The sequence below is a fragment of the Amblyomma maculatum genome, chromosome 10 (assembly GCF_055883805.1).
Source record: "Amblyomma maculatum isolate TAMU_Amacu chromosome 10, ASM5588380v1, whole genome shotgun sequence".
NCBI lineage: Eukaryota > Metazoa > Arthropoda > Arachnida > Ixodida > Ixodidae > Amblyomma > Amblyomma maculatum.
In genome coordinates, this window is record NC_139353.1 from 151,537,134 (window position 1) to 151,561,120 (window position 23,987).

The 23,987-nt window shown below is 45.4% G+C and overlaps 1 protein-coding gene across 1 annotated transcript; it reads right to left on the minus strand.

Moving 5' to 3' along the window:
* Nucleotides 1-2,547: 2,547 nt before the first annotated feature.
* Nucleotides 2,548-15,727, minus strand: LOC146177728 (uncharacterized). The gene is made up of 4 exons (XM_084581626.1): nucleotides 15,724-15,727; nucleotides 15,518-15,672; nucleotides 11,075-11,398; nucleotides 2,548-2,724 (listed from the first exon to the last, which is right to left on the minus strand). Exons 1-4 carry the CDS (start codon nucleotides 15,725-15,727, stop codon nucleotides 2,548-2,550), a joined length of 660 nt encoding a protein of 219 aa, XP_084437752.1.
* Nucleotides 15,728-23,987: the final 8,260 nt, after the last annotated feature.

Consider the following 23,987-nt stretch of genomic DNA (forward strand, 5'->3'; position numbering starts at 1 on the left):
TCGCGAATTTTGTCGGGGTCCGGCTGGATGCCATGGGTGTTGACTAAATATCCTAGGACCTTGGTTCCCTGCCTCCTAAGCTACACTCCTTGGAGTTCAACTGAAGGCGAGCTCTTCGGAAGACGCCAAGAATAGCCGAAATACGATGGAGGTGGCCCTCAAATGTTGATGAAAATACGATGACCTCATCGAGGTAGCTCAGACATGTGTTCCATTTGAACCCGCGTAGTAACGAGTTCATCAAGCGCTCGAAGGTCGCAGGGGAATTACATAAGCCGAAAGGCATCACCTTGAATTGATAGAGGCAATCCGGGGTGACAAAAGCACTTTTCGCGATCTCTGTCGTCAACAGAGATCTGCCAATATACAGAACGGAGGTTAACGGAGAAGTATTTGGTACCATGCAGGCAGTCGAGGGCGTCTTTGATCCTTGCAGGAGGGTACATGTCTTTCTTTGTTATCTTATTTAGGTGTCGATAATCTGCGCATAACTTCCAGCTGTTGTCTTTTTTTTAATGAGTACTACCGGAGACGCCCAGGGGCTGCTCGCCGCCTCAATAATGTTGCTGGCCAACATTTTCTCCACTTATTCTTGAATGATCCAGCGTTCGCAAAGAGCAACTCTGTAAGGCCGTAGATGAATAGGGCGGGCATCTCAGTATCGATGCGATGTGTAACGACAGACGTTTGGCCCAGGGATCCGTGACCGAAATCAAAAATGTCGCTGTATGACCGCAAAAGGCCGGCACAGGCTCTGCCCTATTCGGGACGCACGCCAGAGGCAACCATAGCTGAGATGCGGTTCTCCGGGCTTTGTGACGGGACTGGTTGGGCAGGCACCTCGGCGTCATGGTCAGACAGTACTGCTGATATAGTAAAGCTGGACAAAGGTGAGAGCTCGGCAAGAAAACTTCTCTCCGGGAGAACTTGCGAAGACATGGTGAAGTTGATAAGGGGAATGTAGGTGTGGTTATTCGCGACGTGTACAATGTTATAAGGTAGGACGATGTTGCGCTGTAGAGCGACGTCGGTGATGGGGTTGACAATGAAGTCGCCGTCAGGAAGGGAAGGAAAAGGTTACATGGGCACGTATACTGCCGCCTCGGGAGGTAGGTGAGTAAATGTACTAGAGCGGAGGCGAGGCTGGGAATGGTCAGCACTAGGGTCGTGAACACAATGGACCAGGGCTAGGCGCAGACGTCCGGAGGAACAGTCAATAAATGCGGAATGGGCTGATAAAAAGTATAGGCCTAAAATGAAGGCTTGAGGACAAGTAGTAAGGACGGCGAAGAGCACAGGGACGTGGTGGCCGGCGATGCTAGCGCGCGAGGTGCCCATTCCGATGATGGTAGCAGTGTTGCCATCAGCAACACGAACTGCAGAGGTGTTAGCGGACGTAAGAACTTTTTTGAGGCGTTGGCGGAACGAAGTGCTAAGGACTGAAATATGGGTTCCAGTGTCAATGAGAGCGGGAACAGGGACTCTATCTACGAGGGCATTGATCAAATTGCTGCGTGGTGCGATGGTCGAAACATAATTGGCTGTCCGGGTTGGTAACACAGCGCCACGTGCGGGTGCTGCGTTCCCTAGTTTCCCGAGTAGGGGCCTTGGTACTTTCGCGACAAGCTGCGGCGAGGAGTAGGTGATCGGGAAGGGTAGGCTCGAGGCGATGGCGAACGGCTAGGACAAGGAGACAAGGCTTTCACACAACAGGCCTTTCCTGCAGGCACCAGCAGCCGACACTGCTTGAACGTCGTCGTCGTCTTCACCAAAAACTACCGAGATTCTTCTTTTTCCTTCTTATGCGCATATGAGCGCATGGATCGCCTAACGTAACAATATTGTTGCGACTGGATCGGTTATCATGGTCCTCATTCTTTTCAACCAACCGAGCCACAGTTCTAGTTAGTGTTTTAATTTCGGAACGCGCTAACTGTTAAGCTAGATGGTGACGCTTCAAGTGCAGCCACGCGGGTTTCAAGCGTATCAAAACGTGAGTTCACGAATGCTTGGAATGGCTTAATATTGCCACGGTCCTCAGCCATATGCTTGCGTCGTTCAACAACTTCGGCATGCATGGTCACAATGTTATCAGTTTCAGTTGGACATGTTACAGCAGCCGATTGTTGAGCGGTCTTTGCAGAGCACGTGGACAGTACAGAAGTGCTGTAATAGGCTCATTACATTTTGATGAGTTTCCGGGCTTCGTTGGGGGGTCAGATTAAGGAGGTCCTGGATTGAGCTCCACGTCTCCACTCAACAATAGGTGGCTGATATAATACATGGCGTTCGAACACAAACCAACTGCGTCTTGTGGGCAAAGAAACAGCAGCAATGATCGATTGTCTGATCTTAGGCACCGAGTATTCTCAAGATAACATACCTGCACAATGAAGAGACAGTGCTTTAGCATTGTGTCACAGCCGCTGTTGCTTTGTCCACTGAAGAACGAGATCTCGTATGGCGCTTTTAAGCTCTTGGCTGGTGACGTCGCGCTGCTCCCGAAGTCGACGGTGCGCTCACAAGCACCAAAGTTCCATGGAACGCTCAGGAGCCAAGCCGTTGATCCACCCGGCAAGCCGTAGCTATCGCACACAGGGGCGATGCACTGACGAAGGTTTCAGCATGCTGCTCGTAAGTCGATGACCCGTCTGCGAAGCATGCGCAGATGACGCCACTTGGAGTATTGTTCCATGAAGCCAGCTTGACGATGCATCCAAGGATCTGCACAGGAAGATACAGTACTTTAGCACTGAGTCACAGCCGCTATTGCTTTGACGTTATTATTGAAAAACCTGGACACTGATCTGTTTTAACGCATGAGGGCCGTGAGTTTCATATAGTTATAGCTAAAAACAGAAGGTTTTGCTTGTCATAGATAGTGTTAATTATGGGCAGTAGCAAATTGCCGCAAAATTTGGTCAGATTACTGTTTATGAACAAAGATGAAAAAAGAGCAGTAATTACAATATCACCATTAGCAGAACTGTTGTGGCGAGGCAGACTCAACAAAGAAAGGATAATAAGATTCCGGTATAGGGGGAGGGGGGGAAGTGGACTGAGGAAAGCTAAATATTCGAACTGCACTATTTTGTAAATGATGAAAGCTTGATATATCAATAAGATATGCAGTTCCCCAAGTTGATATGCAGTATGTTAATTGATTGTGAATATGTTAAAAAAAGTGCCCGGGGGATATGTTGCTGAAAGTAATGATGAGTTCTAAGAAGCACCCCAATACAAAAAGCCCATTCTGACAATGATTCCGAGTGCATACTAAATCTCAGATGTTCGTCTCGTGGGACACTAAGAAATGTAGTGCAATCAGAAAGTGGTATAATTTGGTTATCCAAATAAAGTAGAGCAATATTAATCGCTTGTTTATGATTGCGAATTAAACATCGTAAAATTTCCTTTTCTTTAAAGGATTGATTTCAATCTGGTTACCTGAAACCAGTCAGCTGTAAGTTTTAGTTCAGCTTCAATGTTTTGATTAGATCATTTATATTTCTGTCACTAGTATATAATGTAGTGTCATCAGCGTATAAAATGCAGTTAGATTTGGTGAAATAACCAGAAAAATTCTTGATGCATGCTAAAAAATACAGTCGTCCTAAAATTGAACCCTGGGGCATACATTGGTTAATGGATGCTGGGTGCAATAAAATGTCGGCCAAGCTTATTATTTCGAAATGATCAGTAAGGCAACTGAGTAATAATATGTTAAAGTTCGGCCAAAGGTTCCCAGAGACTCCAGTTAGGAAAAAAGAACGGTGTTGTTAATTGGCAAGTCCTCTGGAAGTCATCGACACCGAAATGTTTAGAATGCATTATCATTTAAGCTCGCACATAGCTGAACATTCTGCAACCAGCGCACAAGCGAAAACTGGTTCGCACGAAGAGAAAAAAAAGAAGGAAAGTAAAAGGAAGAAACGGAGAAATTACAAAAGACGCTCATTGGAGGAGGGCACAAATTGTATATGAAAGCAAAAAAATAGTACCGACAAAAAAAAATCAAAGAAAGACGGAAAAAAAGAAACTGGAGGGAAAGGTGAATATACAAGAGGAAACGAAATTATAAGTGAAAGCGCGGAGAAACTAACGATTAACAGATAAAGAACAAAGCGAATTAAAACTGAAACGAAAGCCACACTGGAATGAAGTGAATGGAACAAAATTAAGAAACGGCGAGTCTGAAATTTCATCTACATGCGGAAGGCGTTTCTTCGACATATCCAGCGTTCTTTAATCTTTTTCAACGTTGACATTTTTGCTTTCCGGGTAAACATATCCCCAATGACTACCTTTTTGAGAGGTGGGAGTAGCGTTACAAATAAACGCTGAAAACCTCATTTAATAAATAATAGACGGCTAGATGGGCCGATGCGATGAACAATCATAAGCAGGGTGAGCTTTCGGGAGAAAGCTTTTGCATTTTATGTTGTTTTTGTTTGATGGCGTTACATTCAGGCATTGCTTCATGGTAATTCGTCTGGATGTCTTTATGGTGCGCTAAGGCCTCTTTTTTTGCTGTGGCTGTTTGACATTTGGAGCATTTACCCTTCGTTTTATTTTGACTGTATTTATGGCTGACTAACCATTGTTATGCTTTAATATTGTGTGCACGTTTCGCTTTCTTTGGCGCGCCGCGTCCGATCAGCAGGTGACGCGCGTTCACTTTCAGCCAATCGAATCTATACAAAGTCTATAGAGTGCCCTGGTGACGCAAGGGCAGTAATTGGGAAAAATCCAGCCCTGCCTTTGGAACGACGCATCTTGTCAGTGTGTCCGCGCAGTGGGATTTCTCTTTTCGCGCATGGGGAGAGTCAATCATACTAAACAGGAACCCGGCCCCGCGGGCTGCACGCGTGAGAAGCGCTATTGTACCCAAACGGGTAGAAAACTGATGCAGAGTGGCCGTCAACATGAAGCACCGCATCGTTGTAAATCTTCTCGCGTGTCGCTTAGCATTGATTCGCGGACCAGTTAAATGCAATGGCGTTCCACAGGTGCATGATCACGCGAAAGCATTTTCCCGCTAAGTGTGATTGACACTGTACGCTTTCCTATTCAGCGTTTTATTTTTTTTACCCCGGAAATGACCATTACCCTGGACTGTGCATGTTGCCATAAACTAATGCGCATAAATGGACAGGGTTATGTGCATCGGTGTATGATCTACCTGTCTCGTGGGATCATACGCACTTATCTTTTCACGCAGTATTACCGGCATGGTTTAACTGCATGATAATGAAGCAAAAGCGATATACTGCATCTGAATCTGGCCCCGCCGGGGTGGTGCAGTGGTAAGACGCCCGACTACTGTGCCGGAGTTCCCGGGATCGAATCCCGGCCTCGGCGGCTGCGTTTCGATGGAGGCGAAACGAAGTGGCGTCCGTGTGCTGTGCGATGTCAGCGCACGTTAAAGATCCCCAGGTGGTCGAAATTACTCCGTAGCCCTCCACTACGGCTCCTCTTTCTCTCTTTCCACTTTCATTCCCACCTCCCTCCCTTCCCTTACGGCGCGGTTCGGGTGTCCACAGAGCAAGTGTGACAGTTACTGCGCCTTTCCCTTCCTGTGAACCAATTTATTTATTTTATCTGAATCTGAACGCCGGCCGTGGATAGCTTCGGCTACGTCAGTCACCAAGAATGTTCGAATGCATGTTTATCGACGAAGCACCGATATTTAGAAGGTGTTGAGTGCAACTCTAGTTAATATCTCTTTTCTCTGTGGCCTGGGGCTTACCAAACCACAGAAAAGTATTTGTAAACCAAACGATACTATTTTTCGGCATCCGCTTTGTTCCTCCGGTCACTGAGCTCGATACTCGTGTCTATTGAAATAGTGTACACGAAATCTATGGGCATAATAACGCAAATGCCTTACTAGCCCCATAATGCGAAATCCGTCTGCCATTGCTGTAGTTGTACTAGATGCAGTTGGGATTGTCAACAGGCGACGGGGTTCATAACGATGGCGTACGGCATCACTAATGAACCTCCATGTAGTGGAAGATTTCACAACTTCTATATCAAACATGTGTTCCATTTGCAGTATTCCGGGTGGTGCCATCCTATTTCTTTTACCCTTCAGAACGCCGTCGCAAGCCTAGTTTGCGATTGAAATCAAAATGATGACATATGCCATACCCTCTTTATCAAAAGTAACAATACATGCGCGAACGGCCGGCGCGAGCAAGAGCGCGGTCGTGAGGTGGCATTGCGTTTGCGGGAGCCTGCTGGCGAGTGCACATTCAACAGCAGCTACGCACGGAGAGGCTGAACGGGTTTATGAGACTCGAGGAACGTTACAGCTGAAGAGAAAGAATGGCAACGAAATATTCGCAGTTGATTGGCACAGAATAGGAGCGAAAAATGGCATTGCCCCTCGTAACCGCCGATGACCTCTCACATCCACGTATTAGCGGCATTTGAATGCAAGAACTAAAACGTTTAAGAACGTCGTCGTAAACAATGGAATCGACAGATTTGCGATGTGGCTCCAGCACTGGCCAAGCGGCGCCCGCGCACCCGTCATGATCCATGTCCAGTCTCAGAATATCAAAAATTAGTCTTAGCTACTGTCTTTTCTGTCCACCTTTTTGAACAGCCGTGTTAAAACCCGCTACCATCAGGTCAGCAAGCCCGCTAAGTTCTTAAAGTATTAACTTGAGTTGTGTGGAGCGCGGAAAGCAGCGCAGTGAGAGAGACATCTTTCGCGTTCGCAAGAGCCTTTTGCGCACCAGCGCATGAAAATATAACCAAGTGTAACCCAGTTACACACACGCACACAACCAATTTAGTGGAAGGCATACATAGTCTGTTAAATTTTCATGCGCTAGCGCGCGAAAGGGCTCCTGCGAAACGCGAAAGATTTCTGAGAAAGAGAGACAGAAACAGAAGAACGGAGTACAGCTGGAAGGTTAACTTGTCAATGCCCAGGGGGGCCAATTTGCACATACAGACGGGGATCAAATGAGAAAAGGGAATGAAAGCGAAAGATGACTGGAAATCGTGGTATGAAGCTATGGTGACGCCGCGTGCACGTGTTCATTAGTGTCGAAACGCTAAAATGCAAAGCAATAAAGAAAGATTCTTTTTTGGCTGGATTAAAAAGCAGTCAAGATAAAAAGTCAGTTAACAACATCACATGAATACAGCGTAGTGTCATAACGTGCTCTTGAGTAATTATATTTGTTTTCCGAATAATAAGCAAAGGGTGAGCCTGTATGCACACATCTGCAAAACCTTACGTGAAATACATCATAAGTGGCAAGCAAACATGTTCCATATACATGGCGCGTACATTACTTTATTAAAAAAGAAGCTGCCAGTAAATTTGCTTGCTTCTTCCATAGTGGGAAGACTCCATTTCGTTGACATTGAAGTGTATGCATAGTGCTAGACAAATATGGCAGTGTTTGAGCTGAAGTTTAAGGCAGTACTTGGCGATCTATCGATGCCTGTCAGGGTTAGTAATGTTAACAATTTCACTTGCTAACGCTTTCCACATTTCGATAGCCTTAGGAAGAAACGAGTATTTAATCGTGTTGCAACGCGCCAAGAATGGTCTATGCAATAGTTATGGCTACCTCGGGTGGATCGACGCTGGGGTGTTAACAGGTAGTCTTATGTATGTTTAATCTATCATGATAAATGTTGTAAAGGAACTTCATTACAGTCGTTTTCCGGCGACAAAACAAGATCTGTATTTGTGCAGTGATGCGCATGGCTGTTACGCTTTCATGACGTGAGTATTTCGAATATATGAATCGTAGTGCTTTCGACTGAATTGTTTCTAACTTTTCGATCAGGTACGCTTGATGGGGATCCCAGATTATGTTTGCATACTCAAGGATAGGTCGTACTAATGTTTTATAGGCTGTTAACTTCACGTGCGATGGAGCCATTGCTAGTCTGCTGCGACGAAAACCAAGCTGCTTGAATGCGTTGCTACATATGTTCTCGATGTGTGCATGCCATTTAAGGTCTTGGGTTAGTGTGATCCCCAGGTATTTTGCTTTGGCTACGTGTGGTATCGGGGAGCCAGATAATGTGTAGTTGTAAGACAAAGGAATTTTTTTCTTGTTGTGTTTAAATGCACCGTTTTCGATATGTTAATTTGCATGTCCCAGGCTGCACACCAGTCAGAAATGTTTTTTAAAGAAGACTGAAGTTTCATTTGGTCACCAGAGCTGTTCACGGCTGTATAAATCACGCAGTCCTCTGCAGAAAGTCGCATTGTCACTCCATGTTCGGCACACAAATAGATATCATTTACATATGTGAGAAACAGCAGGGGCCCAAGAACGGAGCCCTGCGGGACCCCCGATAGGACTTCAAGGTAATCTGAGTGGAAACCATTTATTGAGACGAACTGTTTACGGTTGGAAAGATAGGCTTCTATCCATGCTACTATTTTCAGATCAATACCTATCGTTTCTAGTTTTAAAATAAATTTTTTATGGTGAACACGATCGAAAGCTTTAGCGAAATTTATGAGGATTGTATCAGCCTGTAGTCGAGAAATAATTATTGATGCCAGGTCAGTGTGATTTCAAACACTTGAGCAGCTGTTGACAATTTATTTCGAAAGCCATGTAGTCTGGGGAATAGAAGGTTGTTTTCTTCTAAGTATGTTACGATAGCATTATGAATTATATGCTCCCTTACCTTGCAACAAGAACTGATTAATGATATAGGTTGGTATGCGTTCCCCAGCAATTTGCTGCCGCCCTTGTGAATAGGGTTCACCTTTGAATGGAGCCAATCTTGTGGAACAGTACCTGTTTTAAGTGACTCGGTACATTTTGCGCACAGAAAAGGAGCAGTCTACTCAGCATAGCGTCTGATGAATACGTTTGAGATGCCATCAGGACCAGGACACTTTTTCGTACCTATTTGCAAGAGTAAGTTAAGGACGCCTGTTTGTGTTATCACCACTTCGGGCATGTGGCTAGTGTGCTGCGCAGGGGTTGGATTCACCGGTGTTGCACGTGTGAAGACAGATTGGAAGTATGAATTTAAATAGTTTGCAATCGCTCACTGATATTTATGATACATCCGTCAACTTATATTTTTGAGATCGCGTCATCAGATTTTGATGAATAGCGCCAACATTTCTGTGGTTGTGTAGACAAAGTTCGACATTGTGCTTGAAAAAAACCTTACTCTCGCCTCTTTAATTTATTTCATGAACAGGGGGGAGGGGGGATTTCACATATTTCCGCAAGTGATTTTTTACTTCTACGAATTCTCACGAGTTTTCGCTTTAGGTGAATAATATTGCGGGTAATATATGGCGTTTTACGTTGTCTTCTTTTCGTCTTGGATGGAATGAATTTTTCTTCCCAGTATATTATCGTTTCCTTGAGCTTTAGCCGTAAGTCTTAAACAATTGACCGGTTTTCCAAAATATAAATATCCGAATTAAATATATAAAGTCGATGATGCTCACGTCATAAGCCCGACTATAACCTTTCGTTACAATACGTGTCTGCTCAAGGTGGACTGCGGTGCTCTGCTGTCCCATCTGTGGAAATGTTAATGCGAGTAACTTATCGTCTGATATACTTTCCGCAATGACAAGTTCCGGGGTTCACATGCTAGATACAATAACAAGATTGAGCACTGAGCTAGTCTAGCCCTGAATGCGTGTCGGCAATAGTAACCAGCTGTTGTAAACAAAAAACTGAACATTATGTTTAAAAGCAGTTCGCAATTGATCACTTCCTTTCTTCCAGGAGTTAAGGTGGTCCAATCAATTCCGGGTAAATTGAAATCTCCAGATAATATGATTTTAGTCCGTTCTTTCATTTTAGAATTCAAATAGTCGTGCCATTTCAAATGATAGTCATCTGTGGCGTTCGGGCACCTAAAAATACCACCGATTACTGCTTATCATTACCCGTTGTTATCATGCACCAAACACTTTAATGGCCGTCCATGCCTTCCTCTTCCTTGAAGTAGAAGTTCTGCTTAATGGCAATAGCAACCACACCACCACGGCTGTTCCTATCAGATCTAAGAAGTGTGTAAGAATCAGGGACGATTTCCGAGTCATGTATGGAAGAGTGCAACCACGTTTCTGTAATTATTATTACGTCTGAACTGTAAAGCAGGAATAATTCTTTTAATTTATCATCCTTATTAACAATGCTCCTAGCATTGAAACCCAGAATGATTAATGGATTATTGTGAAAACGTCATTCAGCGGGACCACCATGAGATTTCGAAAATGTGTTTTTCGTTTGCCTCACTGGTACCCTTTTATCCTCTGTGGGATCCCATGCGTACATATTATTGTTTATTTTGAGCTTGTCAAAAACTAAACTTACTTTATCCCCATTGTCGCGATTCAATTTAAAGACTGCCATAATTTTTTGCGTATTTCGCACACAGGAACCGAGAAATTCTCAGATATTGATATTCCACTGTTCTTTAGCTTATGGCAACTTTGAAAAACCTTAACCTTTTCAGTGAAATCATAAAAGCGCAAGATGACAGGGCGTTCATTGCCAGCATCTTTCCTGCCAACACGATGGATGCGTTTTATGGATCTGACCTGGACTTCCAATTTGCTTCTCAAGAAATTGTTTTCTACTTTTTTTTGAAGCTCGGAGGCACTCTCGTTATTTTCCTCTTTCAATCCAAAGGTCACAATATTATTGCTACGGCTTCTATTTTCCAGGGCATCCAATCTTTTAGTGATTTGGAACAATTCCTTATGCATCACCACTACAGATTCCTCACATTTCTGCACTTTTTCATTACATAGCTTTAGCGACGCTAATGTGTCTTCTATTTCAGAGAGCCTGAACTGAACACCCTCAAATCCACCTTGCAAAGCAGTTTGGGTAGCCTTAATTTCCGTGACAGTGCTCAGAATTTGATCCAGTTTCTGTTCATCAGGCACAGGGTTCTCCTCCACATCGCCACTTAGCTTCAACAGCATGCAAAGCACTCGCGATTACTCATGGCAGCAACAAAAAATACACTGGGGGATCGGCAGCACGACAAGGCAGGCACAATCGCTTCTAAGGCAACTTGTGAATGACCATTTGTTACTAACCTGTGCAAAGAAAAGTACGAAGTTCAGCGTCATGCGTCTAACGGTGCCGCCGAGCCCACTGAAGAGATCTGCTGTCCGTCCAGTCTTTTTAGGCCGTTCCCACGAAGTCTCGGATGTTGCCGCTGCGCCAAACGATGTGTCCAAACGAGGTAACGGCGATAGTCCTTCCATGCGGTTTCCATCTGAGTGCACCGATATAAGCGACCCAAACACTCCCGTATGCAAACTTGGTTGCCGATGTCGCGTCACCGACGTCACAAAAGACAGATGGCCCGGGGACACATGGAAGTCGCCACAGCCCGATCCACTGCATTCCAGTAGCGCCTGTGCAAAGAAAAGTACAGTCGAGCGCGATTTGAAGGTTATCGCGCGAGCGCCGACCGGGTACATGAACAGCGCCATGGCCCAGAATTCTCTGCCGAGGCGAGGGAGGTATCAAGCCAGCTTCCCTCACTCTTTTTGCTGTTCCTTTGTTAGCCGTCACTCCCTGCTGGGACATCACTTTCATTTTTTTCGTTTGGTTCTACGAACAGGCAGTTATAGTTATGAGCGCGACGTATTCTTCGGTATTATCTGAAATTGGACACTTTATCGCAACAAATGGAAAGCTTAGAACAAAGCGAAAGGGCGGTGAGTATGTCGCGGGGGTGATGGTTGTTGCATGGAACAGCGAACGAGGGAGAGAAGAGTGCGAAATCATGATTTTTCCTGTTCCAAACCCGGCCGCCAGGTGCCTGGAGTGCAAGGCTGGTCGACGCTCGCGCGATAACCTTCAAATCGCGCTCGACTGTACGAAGTTCAGCATCGTGCGTCTAACGGTGCCGCCGAGCCAGTCACAGCACCATATGACTCCTCGGGTGGTCGCACTTACGAACTGTCCAGACAGATAATTCGAAAGCGTCGCAGTGCTCTCTGAAATGCCTCATCTCGCGCAGATAAGCCGCTTGAGTTAGCAGACCGCCATTGCTTCGCTTGGCAACCTCACGGATCAATGGTTTCTCTGCGAGAGCAAAGCGTTTGCGACGGGAAGACAGATAGTGCCCTCGTGCGGCTGTAAATTTGCGCTTCCATTTTCATCCTTCAAAAGGTTGCGCGGCTGAAAACTACTCTTATGGCGTCGTTTCAGTACTTTCTGTAATTACAGCAAGATGTCTCAGCTTACATCACCACCCAGAGTAATTTTGTACGAAACTGCGGTGAGTTGACAGCCTCCTGTACTCCACATCAAATTCGCCGCTTTATGCACTCGCCTAACGTGGCGCCCAACTTCTGCCATTTTCGTCAATGACAGCACATTGTTTATGTCATGAAACTTCATTTTGTCATAACAGTCTGATGTGTATGCATGACGTATTTCTCGCTGCACAACGTGAACCAGTCAGATTACAGGAATAGTACCTTTTATCTCATCCGTAATACAAGCATAAGTGTTTTCCTCCCAATCATCTATACCAGTTTTATTTTTTTTTTCCGTCCGCAGTTACTGATATCTACTATTCAGTCGGCGTGAATAGCTCTGCTAAAGATGTGTCTGACACTTAACGTTATTTTGACGGCACTGCAAGAAGCCATTTTGACAGCTCAAAATTTTGCGCCACAAGATTGAAACACATGACCATTCTGAGAACCAATCAAACAATAAGGCGGCGAACAGCGGCCATGTGCTGAAAAGATCCCGAAACAGGTGACAAGCTTCTGGGCAGCACGAACAAATGATCCGTACTCGGGGGTCGCACGCTTCCCTGTGTACTGAAATTTAAGAAATTGAAGACGCGATATCCAAGCATCTTACAGATACTTAGAAAAATTGTCATTGTTTAGCACACGATATCGTATGCAGGAACACGAAAAGTACTCTGACTGCTCAAGGAATCTACTCAAAATGACCGCCGACTAAGGAGCTGTACTGACGCTGCGATCAACAATACAATTCAACACGCATATGCACAAAGACGGGATGGGGTTGAGTACAATTTGCAGGCATTTCGATTTTAATACATGAGCAAGAGCTATAAATTGATCGCGTTTTCGCTCACAGTGACTAGAGTCAGCGTCAAATGCAAAATGACCAAAATGAACTGCGCACAGCACGACACCCGTTTCGGATGACTAGATCATAAGTGGTGAAATCTGAGATATAGTGCAGTTGAGTTTTCTTATTTGAAAGGCGCGATAAAATATTTCTAAGTAACAAACAACCCGTTTGGATTTTTGTTCAGGAGGGAATAATTCTGCGTTTTCGTGCTCGCGTTGCTGCCATCCTGTTCGTGTTTTTTTTTTATTCGGCATTTTTATCTTTTTTATTCGCGAGTGGCGCCCCCCTGTATTAGTTTAACCAGACTCACTGCGGTTCCAGGCGCAAGGCTCAGACCATTTTATAATCACCCACAGGTCGGCGGACGCACACATGTATCGACTCTCTCGGGCTCATTCACGCTCAGATCATGATCTGAGTCTTGATTAAGTCCGGACTCAAATTCAGATCGCATTGGCCCTAAATGGTAAGCTTTAGACGATGTGTATAACTAACAGAAATCGAGTAGCAGTCACCGCATCCCATAAATAGAGACAGAGTACACTAACTCCCAGAAGGGATCTTTCGTTTCCCGCAATCTTCACTAACGTACGCAGTTATCTTCAGAGGAGATTAGGCTCGTTTCTAACATCATCGCATCAACACAAGGCAACTTGCTTATTCTAACAGAAAACTGGCTACAATATGACGTTAGTGATATCAAAGTTCTGGCGCAACTTGCCTGACATCAAAGTTCACCCAAGTGACCGTGAATTATCAAAGAGCGGTGGTGTTCTCATAGCAGATCGTCAGCAAATTTTATGTTTTGTTGTAAACGTCTAATTTAAGATCGGAATAATTTAGTTACTGTATCGCTCATAACCAATTCAAGTGTTAGCATTTGCATTGAACTCCTGTAATGGCCGATTACAATAAATATAGGGCTATTCTTCGCAACGACCTGGCGTTGGCGCGTCGTGCGTTAAAAATGTTGAGCGAGGACGAAGGCCGAACAGGTGCTGGACCAGGGAAGAATGATTGAGTCACGTTATGCTACCGTCTGCCTACGGTCTCGCGAGCTTGTTCTGCGGAGGCCGCAGAGTGCCTGGGGCAGAGAATTGCCACGTTCTGCAGAATCGCCGATGCAGAGGAAAGCCATGAGCTCGTGGATCACAAGCCCACCGCAGGCATCAACTTGGCCAAGTTGCAAGGCTCTTCCGCATGCCTGCCAACTCTGCTGACGTCCCCGGGAGACTCCTGATTTTTTACCGAACTTTCTGGTTGTACGACCACTGTCCTATATCTCCCGATAAGTCTCCTCTGCCCGCGCAAGTACGGTTCACATAGTTTAAGCAAAGCTGAGTTTTGGTACAGTTGGCAGGCCATGATTTACAGGGAGGTTTAGCGCGAGCAGACGAGCGACCGTCCTGTGTCACTCTCTTATCCTTGTCTCTCTCGCTCTAAGCCTCCCTGTAAATCGTGGTTTACATAAAACCGGCACCACGAAATGAGCAGCTTCGTCGTAATCACCAGCATCAATGTCTTTGGCGTTTCCAAGGATAAAATCAGGCGGAATGAGTAGGAGAATCTCAACGGACCACAGATCACAGAGCTGACGAGCGCCTGAACGGCACGAGCCCAGTATGCGAGTTCCATTTCATGCCATCCACCTTATGTGCTCGATGTTTAGGTGCACATCGTACAAGAAAAAAATGAAGTAATGAGGATAACAAAGAGTAGAGGCTAACAAAATACTGTGAACGAGAAGGCCTCCTTTATCCGTTCAATCAGTTGTATGGCTTTATCAATATGATCGAGGATCTCACCACGAACTGAATGGACGCTTCTGTCAGGGCGAGCTACACTCCGACAGCATAACGGATATGCTAGTTGGCAGCTGTTCAGAGCAGACTTTCCCTAGAAATCGTTTGTCAAGGTCACCGCTCCGATTCTCACAGCTGAAATAATGACGTTTTATGGCGTCACTCGTCATTTAGACGTGAAGGGACTTTGACTTAACAGTGAGCGACAGAGGGTCCGGCTAGCTCTGTCCGTAGAGCATGAGACTTAACCTCAGGGTCATGGGTTCAGGCCCCACATGGGGCGCCAGATGAAGGCCTCGCCTCCAAAAAGCCGGTCCGCGAGCCATGGTCTCGACTGAAGAGTGACAAATCCAGTCTCTTAATAACCCCGCTTTAATCCGGATAAACGAAAATGCATTAAAAAGAAAGGAAACAACATCAGGCGCTACTGCGCTGAGAACATGCTGTTCATGCGCGCGACAATAGAACAGCGAAGAAAAGCGGGAAATATGTCAGGGCTTTACCGCGGCGAGACAAAACACACTGCGGAGCGAATAGGGCGAGCAATAAGGCCAAAGCGCTCACGGCGGAACAAGAAGCATTGCTCCTCGCGTTACAGCAACTCACGCGAATACGCCCAGGCTGTTTCTGCAGGCACTCCTTCCACCTTCGTGACGCCGGTCTGCTTTCCGTAGTCCCTGCACACCCCGCTGGCCCATGTCGCTCGCTGCTTGCCCCGCCGGGGCGAAAAAAGGCCTCGCGCCTTGCTTCGACGCGCGTATCTGCCCGCGTCTTTCGCCGCTAACATCCCGCCCCCAAGATTATCTGCTCACTCATGCGCACTCGCGCTGCTCGCGCAAACACAACACAAACAGGAAAACGCGCGCGCGGTTTAAAACACCTAAAGAGGCTGCGGAGCCCCACAACGGCTAATCTAAGACCGGAATAATTAAGTTACTGTGTCATTCATAACCAATAGCACTGTTACTGGGAGTCTGCTACAGGCGTCCCCATTCCACCCATGACTTTTCTAACGAGCAAAATAACAACCTAATCTAACCCACAGCAAGCTACCCCAAGTGCCTCTATCCTCCTTTTCGGGGATTTTAACTTCCCAAACATAGAATTTCGTAATCTTCCACCTGCATCAATAGTAGGTTCCGCAAAAGGCAACTTTATTGTAATACATTTCAACGGTAATTTATCACATATGCTTTCAGAACCAACGCGCACCTTATCGCAATCTAAAATCATTCTTGACTTTATTTTGGCTAGTAAACCCGATGCCGTCTCATTCATTACTTACCTTCAGAGAATTATAGACCAAAATGTCATTCCAGCCGCCTTCTTTTTTCTTGTAATACCAAATATGACCTTGAAGAAGACTGTAACACTTTAAGAAAATAGTCATTAAGGGGCGATAAATCAAGAACTTAAGACCTAATTTCCTGCATAACAAGCTACATATGACATTCAATCGACACATGATAACTGGGCAATCTTGAAAAATAAATAAATGATTCACCTGATAAACATATACCAACCGTCAACATTCGTACAAGTAACCAAAAAGCATGCTTTACTGATTCTTTAAAAAAAATTCGAAAAATAAGCGCCTCTATTGGGAAGATAGCGGCAACACAATTTGATAGCAAAACTAAATATTAGGTAGTTCAAGATGAATATTTGACTGTCATTCGCAGCGTAAAACGTCCTTTTTATAATACTACACTTCCAAATTTGTTGCGTACTAACCCAAAACTGTTTTGGCAAGTAATACACTCTAACCCAAAATACGCACTTACCCTCACCAATGACACAAGCGTTGAATGTGCTGGCACATTTAATTCCGCATTTTCCTCAGTATTCTCGAATGAAATCAAAAGGCCCTTTCTTTTTCTTTTTTCTTTTTGCATTATGAAAGGTGTCATACTAAGCATCGCAGTTTATGAAGACGGAATTTCATCCATAACTCTGAAGACTGCACTATCATCATCGTGTGGCATGAAGGTATGAACTATAAAATTCCAAGAAACACAAGACACACGTCTGCTTATTGCCTGTCATTACTGTTCTCAGTCACTTTCTTCACTACCTTTCCGGATGATTGGTAAGTGGCATAGGTCATTCAAATCTACAAGAAAGACAACAGAAGCTCTACATTAAATTAGCGAACTATCTCGCTAACAAGCGTGTCATGCAGAATCATAATACACGTCGTCTACTGTCAAATTATTTTTTTCTTAGATGGTAACAACTATTTTAACCCGTCGCAGCATAGGTTTCGCATAGCTTTCTCCTGTGAAACCCAATTAACTATTTTCTTCATGACTTGCGTCTTAACCTGGTCATCGATGTGCGAATCGGTGCTATCTATTTTGGATTTAGAGAAAGCATTTGATAAAGTGCCTAACTACCGCTTACAACTAAAAGTTCAACGAATAAACCTGGATCCTAATGTTCTGATGTGGATACGGGAATTTTTGTATATTCGTACGCAAATGGTTTCGGTCAACAATAATTTGTGTAGCCCCCTCCCAGTAACTTCCGGTATGCTGCAAGTATCTGCTCTTGGCTTCCTGTTATTTTCATATATTTTAATGATTCACTTTAATATGTCTCCTCTAATATACGCATATTTGCGGACGACTGTGTCACCGCACTATCTATAACGCATCGCACCATTCTGCTCTCTAGAACTTGTTTAAGAACGATTCAGAATGGTGCAATATTACCCTAATGACCGTAATCACCAGCAAATTCACTTGCCTGTCCTTCTCGCACCATCGCGCTCCCTATTTCTTTTCTTACGCAACTGTTAACCCCCCGCTTGAACAGGTAGATTCTTGTAAATGCTTACGTGTAACCCTATTCATGATTTGTCTTGGGACGCACATGTTGTCGTAATCGTTGTTGTCGTCGTGTCTGCGTTGGCATAATTTGGTCACAGAATAAAACTCCGGTGAAACTTCATAAACTGATTTAATGGCTACATGGAAGAAACATTACAGAAATTCCAACTGACGACCGTTTCGTTCGGCGTCTTTTAAGCTACTCCTTTCATGACGGTTGGCCGTGTTCCTCTCTACAGGCCTTCCTTTCTTTCCTTTTTCTTTAGGGGGTCCCCCGCTTGCGTGGGCCCTTAGAACCTGGCAGTGGCGGCGCACGTTCGGCGGTGTCGGTAACAGAGGAATCCTCCTTGCGTCTCCGGTGCTGGCCCGCAGCCGCCTCGTAGGCTGGAAATTCAGGGCAGGCGGGCGTCCGCGTCTGGTTAGGCCGCCAGCGCGTACACATGCCCAGGCCTGAAACCTTCTATCCGTGGCATGGACGCGGTTCAGCCCATCGCTGTTCCCTTTGGACTTCCAGGAACCTCTTCTGCCGACACGTGGTGCAGGCCCGCCGAGTTTGGTGAGAATTATGGCCCCGGTTGTGTCTTCGACAGCGCCAGTGGAGCGGGAGGGACGCTTTGAGGGGCGACGAGCAGCTGGTCGACTTGCTGGCAGTGGCAAGGAGCAGCCGTGCCACTGCCATACGTCAGTAACATTATATCATACGTCAGTAACGTCAGGACATACGTCAGTAACATTATATCAACATCTAACAAAAACTCAGAGAATTTGTGGAATGCACCGCCGTGTTCAAAACTACTGGCTTATATTTCATTTGTTAGGCCAAAAATTTAAAATGCATGCGACCCATCTGGAGCCCAATCAAGCATATCTCGTCAAAAATAATTGGTTAAAGATTGCGCTGTTACATTGATTCATGCATCATGCTCATAGAAAATCAGGTTTTGATCCCTAAAAAGAGAATCCGGTGTATCGACACTTTTATGTCGACATCGCATTTCCAGCATTTTATTGTGTCACGTTTTTTTTTTTTTCATCACTTAATCAAGCCCCATTAATCACAGCAGCAGCAGGCATATCTTAACGAACCAGTCATCCACTTCACATTGCGAACCCACACGCCGGACGACCGAATTTACTGCTTCGTTTTTCATTCGAACCACCATAGACTGGAACGGCCTCCTCCTTAAAATTGCTACACGAAATCCACGAAAATGACCATCTTCGTTTTCGCAACTTTTGTCTGACCATTGTTCACAGTAACTAATTACCATGATCACTAGTGTTTGTATAAGAACCTACGCCTTATGTAATGCCTCTATGTATTAATTAAGGTAATAAACGGAACTGAAGTCAGGTGAAAATAGCAGGAGAGTTCTGCTTCTTTGTTTTAAGCATGAAAATGTAAAGCACCTGCTTAGAACTCATTCGAAGTCATAAAAATGCTACAACAATAATGCTCCCTGTGTTTTTACGGTCTCCTTGGAATGAGCTCGCACTGAAGTGATTGTTATTATTGGTACTTGTAAAATCTCGCTTCCACTTGGGAAATTGGACTTCCTGAAAAATACCAACAAACCCTAAATCCGCAATGATAGGTCGATATAACTGACGTAAAAATACAGAGTGCGCCACTTTCCGTATATCTGCTTCTATTTACCAAGATCGGGATTATTTGGCCACTGTTCGAGGCATTTGAGTCATCTGCTTTTTTCGTTTTTATTTTTGTTTCATAATTCACGTGCCGGGTTTTGCTAAGTACATATTGCTGCTTAGGAGGAGGAGAGCCGTGGACTGTTTTCTTTTAAAGCCAAAGCTCTCCTTCACGACCAAAGTGGCAAAAGCTGTGCTATCTCGGAAGCCTGATCTTTATTTAACCTTCTGAGCATAGCATAGGAACAACGTATCTTAAACCAAGGTTAGTGTTGTGCACACATATTTGAGGAGAGAAATGGGGGGGGGGGGGCACTTGCAGCATACACCTAAATCTAGAAAAGGCCATCGAAATCATGCAGTCCGCAAGGGCGAATAAGCCACCGCAGAAGCCGAAAGGAAATCGGTTGGCGCCAGTAAGCAAAGTGACCAACAACCGTCCTCGCTCCTGTCCATTCCGTCGTTGAGTGAACACCTATAACGCGCGTTAATGGTCGGCGCGGGCAACCACTCCGACTGCAACCACTTTGCTCGAGGACGGGGAATGCTGCGAAGGAAAGAGAAGGGAGTTGTTTTGAAGTTGATTACCCCAGTTTCTCGGCCGGTTTTCAGTCGTACACCCTTCTTTTCTGTCTCTACCGCCACATTTGGTGATGCGCGTCGTAGAATAATAGGGTCGCTAGAAACTATGAAAAAAAAACTTAGTCCTAAGCTTAATGTACCTACTACGCTGTCGCATTCTACTGGAGAGCAAAGTTTCTGCGCAGTGGCAACAAAGGCGTCACATGCGCATCGCCGTCTTCCGGATCTTTGAGGGTGTCTCCTAAGCAGAGGTGGACAACCTCTTGAGGTTTCGGCCTCATGAGATGGACCTGAACCTCAAAATGACCTCAACCTCACGGAGTGAGGTGAGGTTGAGGTGAGGTCGAGGTGAGGTCGGTGACAGCTAGAAATTTTTTGTGTGAGGTCACCAAATTGAACCTCAAACTCACGCGTGAGTTTGAGGTTGAGTGAGGTCGTCATTGTGTGACGTCGAAATAGTGAGGTCCTGGCTTTTGGCTGTTGCCGCGGCTGTCTTCGAAGAGCGCCCCTTTTGACGCGGAGCTCGAGCATACTGCCGCGGTGTGCCCGCCGACTCTCGGTGTTTGGTTACCCCCCAATCGGACGACCGAATGCCGCAGCCCCTGCCCAGCTTTCGGCATTCCACCGTAATGTCCGAAGCCCGAGTACACTTCCCTCTGGTCTACTAGGAAGGAGATTTTTTTTTTACTTCACGAACTCCTCATGCCCCCCGCCTGCCACCCCCGTTTCCTCTGACTTGTTTCTGCCGATGCTCGCCGCAGGCTCAAACACCCAGGAGAGCGGAAAGACATAACTCACGTTGACCAGCGGTGCTTTTGTCCGATGCCGCAAGGAAACCAGCAAACTAAAAAGTGAAGCAAATTATCTTTGCGCAGACGGCGCGGACCAGAACTGTGTCTTGTGCATTCCCGTTTCCAGGCGATAACGTCACGGCTGCTGCCTTAAATTCGATAAAGGACCCCGCTGTACATTGCACGGAAACTTAACAGGAAATGGTGCAGCGAAATTGTTAGATGACGTGATACTGACAGATAAAAAAAAACATGAACAAATCAGAAAAACCGGCACACTACCATCTGTGCATTTTATCGAAGTCCTCCCTTTCGAATTGTACGTTATCGTTTTATATTCCTGTCCTGTAAATTTATATTCTTGTATTCTCACGAACAACCTCTCTTTGGTCTTGTGCTGCTTGTTTCTTCTAACAGATTTAAAGGTGATGGTGCTAGTGTAGCGGTAAAACATGCAACAGGATGAAATGGATGGCACAGCTTATAAGACGCAACTGGTAAACAGGAAAAAGCCTGCGCATGTTAACCATATGCTGAGATAGAAGAGACAAAAAATATATGGGGCCTGTATGCAGTACAGCGCAATGAAAAAAAAAAAATGATTTCGCTCCGCTAGGGCCCTTTATTTCTCTCTCAAATTCTAGTGAAATCAAGCAATGCAGGAGGAAGGAGGAGACTAAGGGATTCTTAACTTATTCAGGCGCAGAAAACGAAATTTGAAAAGCGTACTCCTACATGTTTTTATGAGCTAAAAAGTATTGAGATGGTTTCCGGCTCGACATTTTGGTGTCTAGACGGACGAATTGGTGTGGCGAAGTGAACATGCCTGTTTTGTGCTCCAGTCTGCTCGAGACGCACAAATCAATAGGGTGAAAATTGTTGTGGCCAGATGTCGGAATAATTCTTTCAGGTATTTGTTTTTTTCTTTAAAAATCAATTTAGATGTACGTGATATGAAGCCAATTACATGCTAGCACTGAGGAATGCAGTATTAAGTCGATGTCTCAAACCTTTCATACGCTCTGGGAAGAGCAGTTCTCTCCTGTTTTTATTGTGCGATATTGGTTATTACTTTCGGCAACATGGTATTTATTTATATATATTTTTTCTTGTATGTCAATTAAGTTCGTACACTGCCGAAAAGAGAACAGGCTTCTTCCCTCACATTAGGCTCTTTCTTTGGCATCTTTTCAGAGGCGCATAGCACAACCCTCCTTTCCACATACCCTTGCGGTCATTTAGTTTTTTCTTTTTCTTTTGCAAGTATTGGAAAGCGCGATCTACTCTCTGAATGCGGAGCTGGCACACATACGCCACTACCTTTTGGTGTGTATTGGTGACAGTTCGGCACTCACCGCATGAGCAAAACCAGATGCCTACAGACGGAGGGTGAAGGGAGGAGCGCGTGCACAGCGGGGGGCGCGGTCCCTCCGGGCTGCTTGCTCGTCTCCTTTCTGTTTTCCTTGTCTTTATTTTACGTTTATGTGCTGTAACTATACGACACTAACGGGGAAACGGTTTCTCTACATTCACCTAAGGTGCATGCGGGGAAGCTGCTTCGGAGACACCACCGTTCAATTGATTAGTTCAGTCGTCGAAGGAAAACAAGTGAATACCAGAAAGAAGCTCGTCTCAGAATTGTTGGCGAAATGGCATCCAGTATTCGGTTCGGACGTACACGTATTTATATCGTGTGTACGTGTTTTTTTTTTTAGGTGGTTGCGAGTTGGACATTTTGCTCCGGCGAAATTTGACGGACGAGCCGATGTTCGCGGAAGCAAAGCGGTTCACGTTTGGCATGGAAGCAGCACGATAGAGCACATGGCTAACGATCGTCGTCTTCACGTTATCCAGGTTTTGGCTTGGCTTCTACCATGCCTGGCCAGAAGTGCACCGGACCCGTACGTCGCTACCTGCCTGCAGCCATGCCGTGTTCAGGTGTGCGACCTTTCTTCGAACCCAGGCGCTGCCTTCGTTGGATCGGAATCCTTGTTCATCGGTTCAGCCGCATCAACAGGAACATCATCCACGCCTGCCTTAAAAGCCAACAGCCAGCCGCGACACGTCAGTGGGCATGGAAGCAGCATGATAGAGCACATGGCTAACGATCGTCGTCTTCACGTTATCCAGGTTGGTCAATCGTGTTCTCTACATGCTAGGAAAACATCAAATCGTTTTTACTGCTGCTTCCGTGCCCACAAGTGCTCTATGACGTGTGTTGTGACTGCAAGGAGGTGTTGCTTATGTTGTTGCTATGTTCGGGTGACGTTGAGCTAAACCCCGGGCCTAATCGCAAGCAAACTACAGAGCGGCAGACCCAAGTAGCTGATGAAGACGACACGTCGTGCGCCCATCGTCATAATGAAGTCATGGCTGCGTTGTCCTTTATTAAAACCGCCTGTGAGGCGTCAGCGGAGGTCCAAGCCATGTTCACGCAGGCTGTGAATGACGTAAAAGCCAATCAGGAATGTTTAGCAAAGCGGCTGTCTAATATTGATACTCGACTCGCTTCTGTTGAAACAGAAGTCAGCATGGTTAGTAGTCTCGAAGGAGAACTTCTGTTAACAAACGGCACCATTAATGACTTGGCGCAACAGAATAATGAGCTTCTTTCCCGCATCAATCATCTGGAAGACAGATCTCGCAGAAATAATTTAATATTTTATGGCGTACCCGATAGCAATGAAACGTGGAATGACACAGAAAAAAACGTTATTAGTTTGCTTTTCATCCAGTTTTGGGTCAGAATTTAAACCAGACAAAATAGAACGAGCCCACCGCCTTGGTGGCCCTTTTGTTCAAGAAAAATGCCGACCAGTGATAATAAAATTTTCGCACTTTAAAGCGAAAGAAGAAGTGATGTCACATCGTGATGAGCTGAAAACAATTAAATGACATTTCAGTTTCTGAAGACTACTGCGCAGCAACTAGGCTCGCTCGCAAAAGGTTAACTGCTTTCGCAAAATCTTTGCCTGGTTCACCATCCTTTAGGCTTCGCTACGACAAACTAACTGTAAATAAAAGGCAATATGTTTATGACCCTAGAACAGACAGTTTCATTGAGCTGCCCCGGCTGCGTTATCATTCTCCTTCTCGTAGCAGCCCATCCGATGATTCATCTGCACGCGCTCGACCCTCTACATCCAATGCTGCTCGCGCATGCGAGATGGGAGACATTTCGAATTCAAGTCCCACGCGTAATGTTTCATAACACTTAGCCAG

Coding starts and splice junctions, on each gene's coding strand:
- LOC146177728 (XM_084581626.1), bottom strand. Junction 11,399..15,517: donor AACAGCCTGGGCGTATTCGC/GTGAGTTGCTGT, acceptor TTCTTTGCACAG/GCGCTACTGGAATGCAGTGG. Junction 2,725..11,074: donor TCGTACTTTTCTTTGCACAG/GTTAGTAACAAA, acceptor CTTCCTGTGCAG/ATCCTTGGATGCATCGTCAA.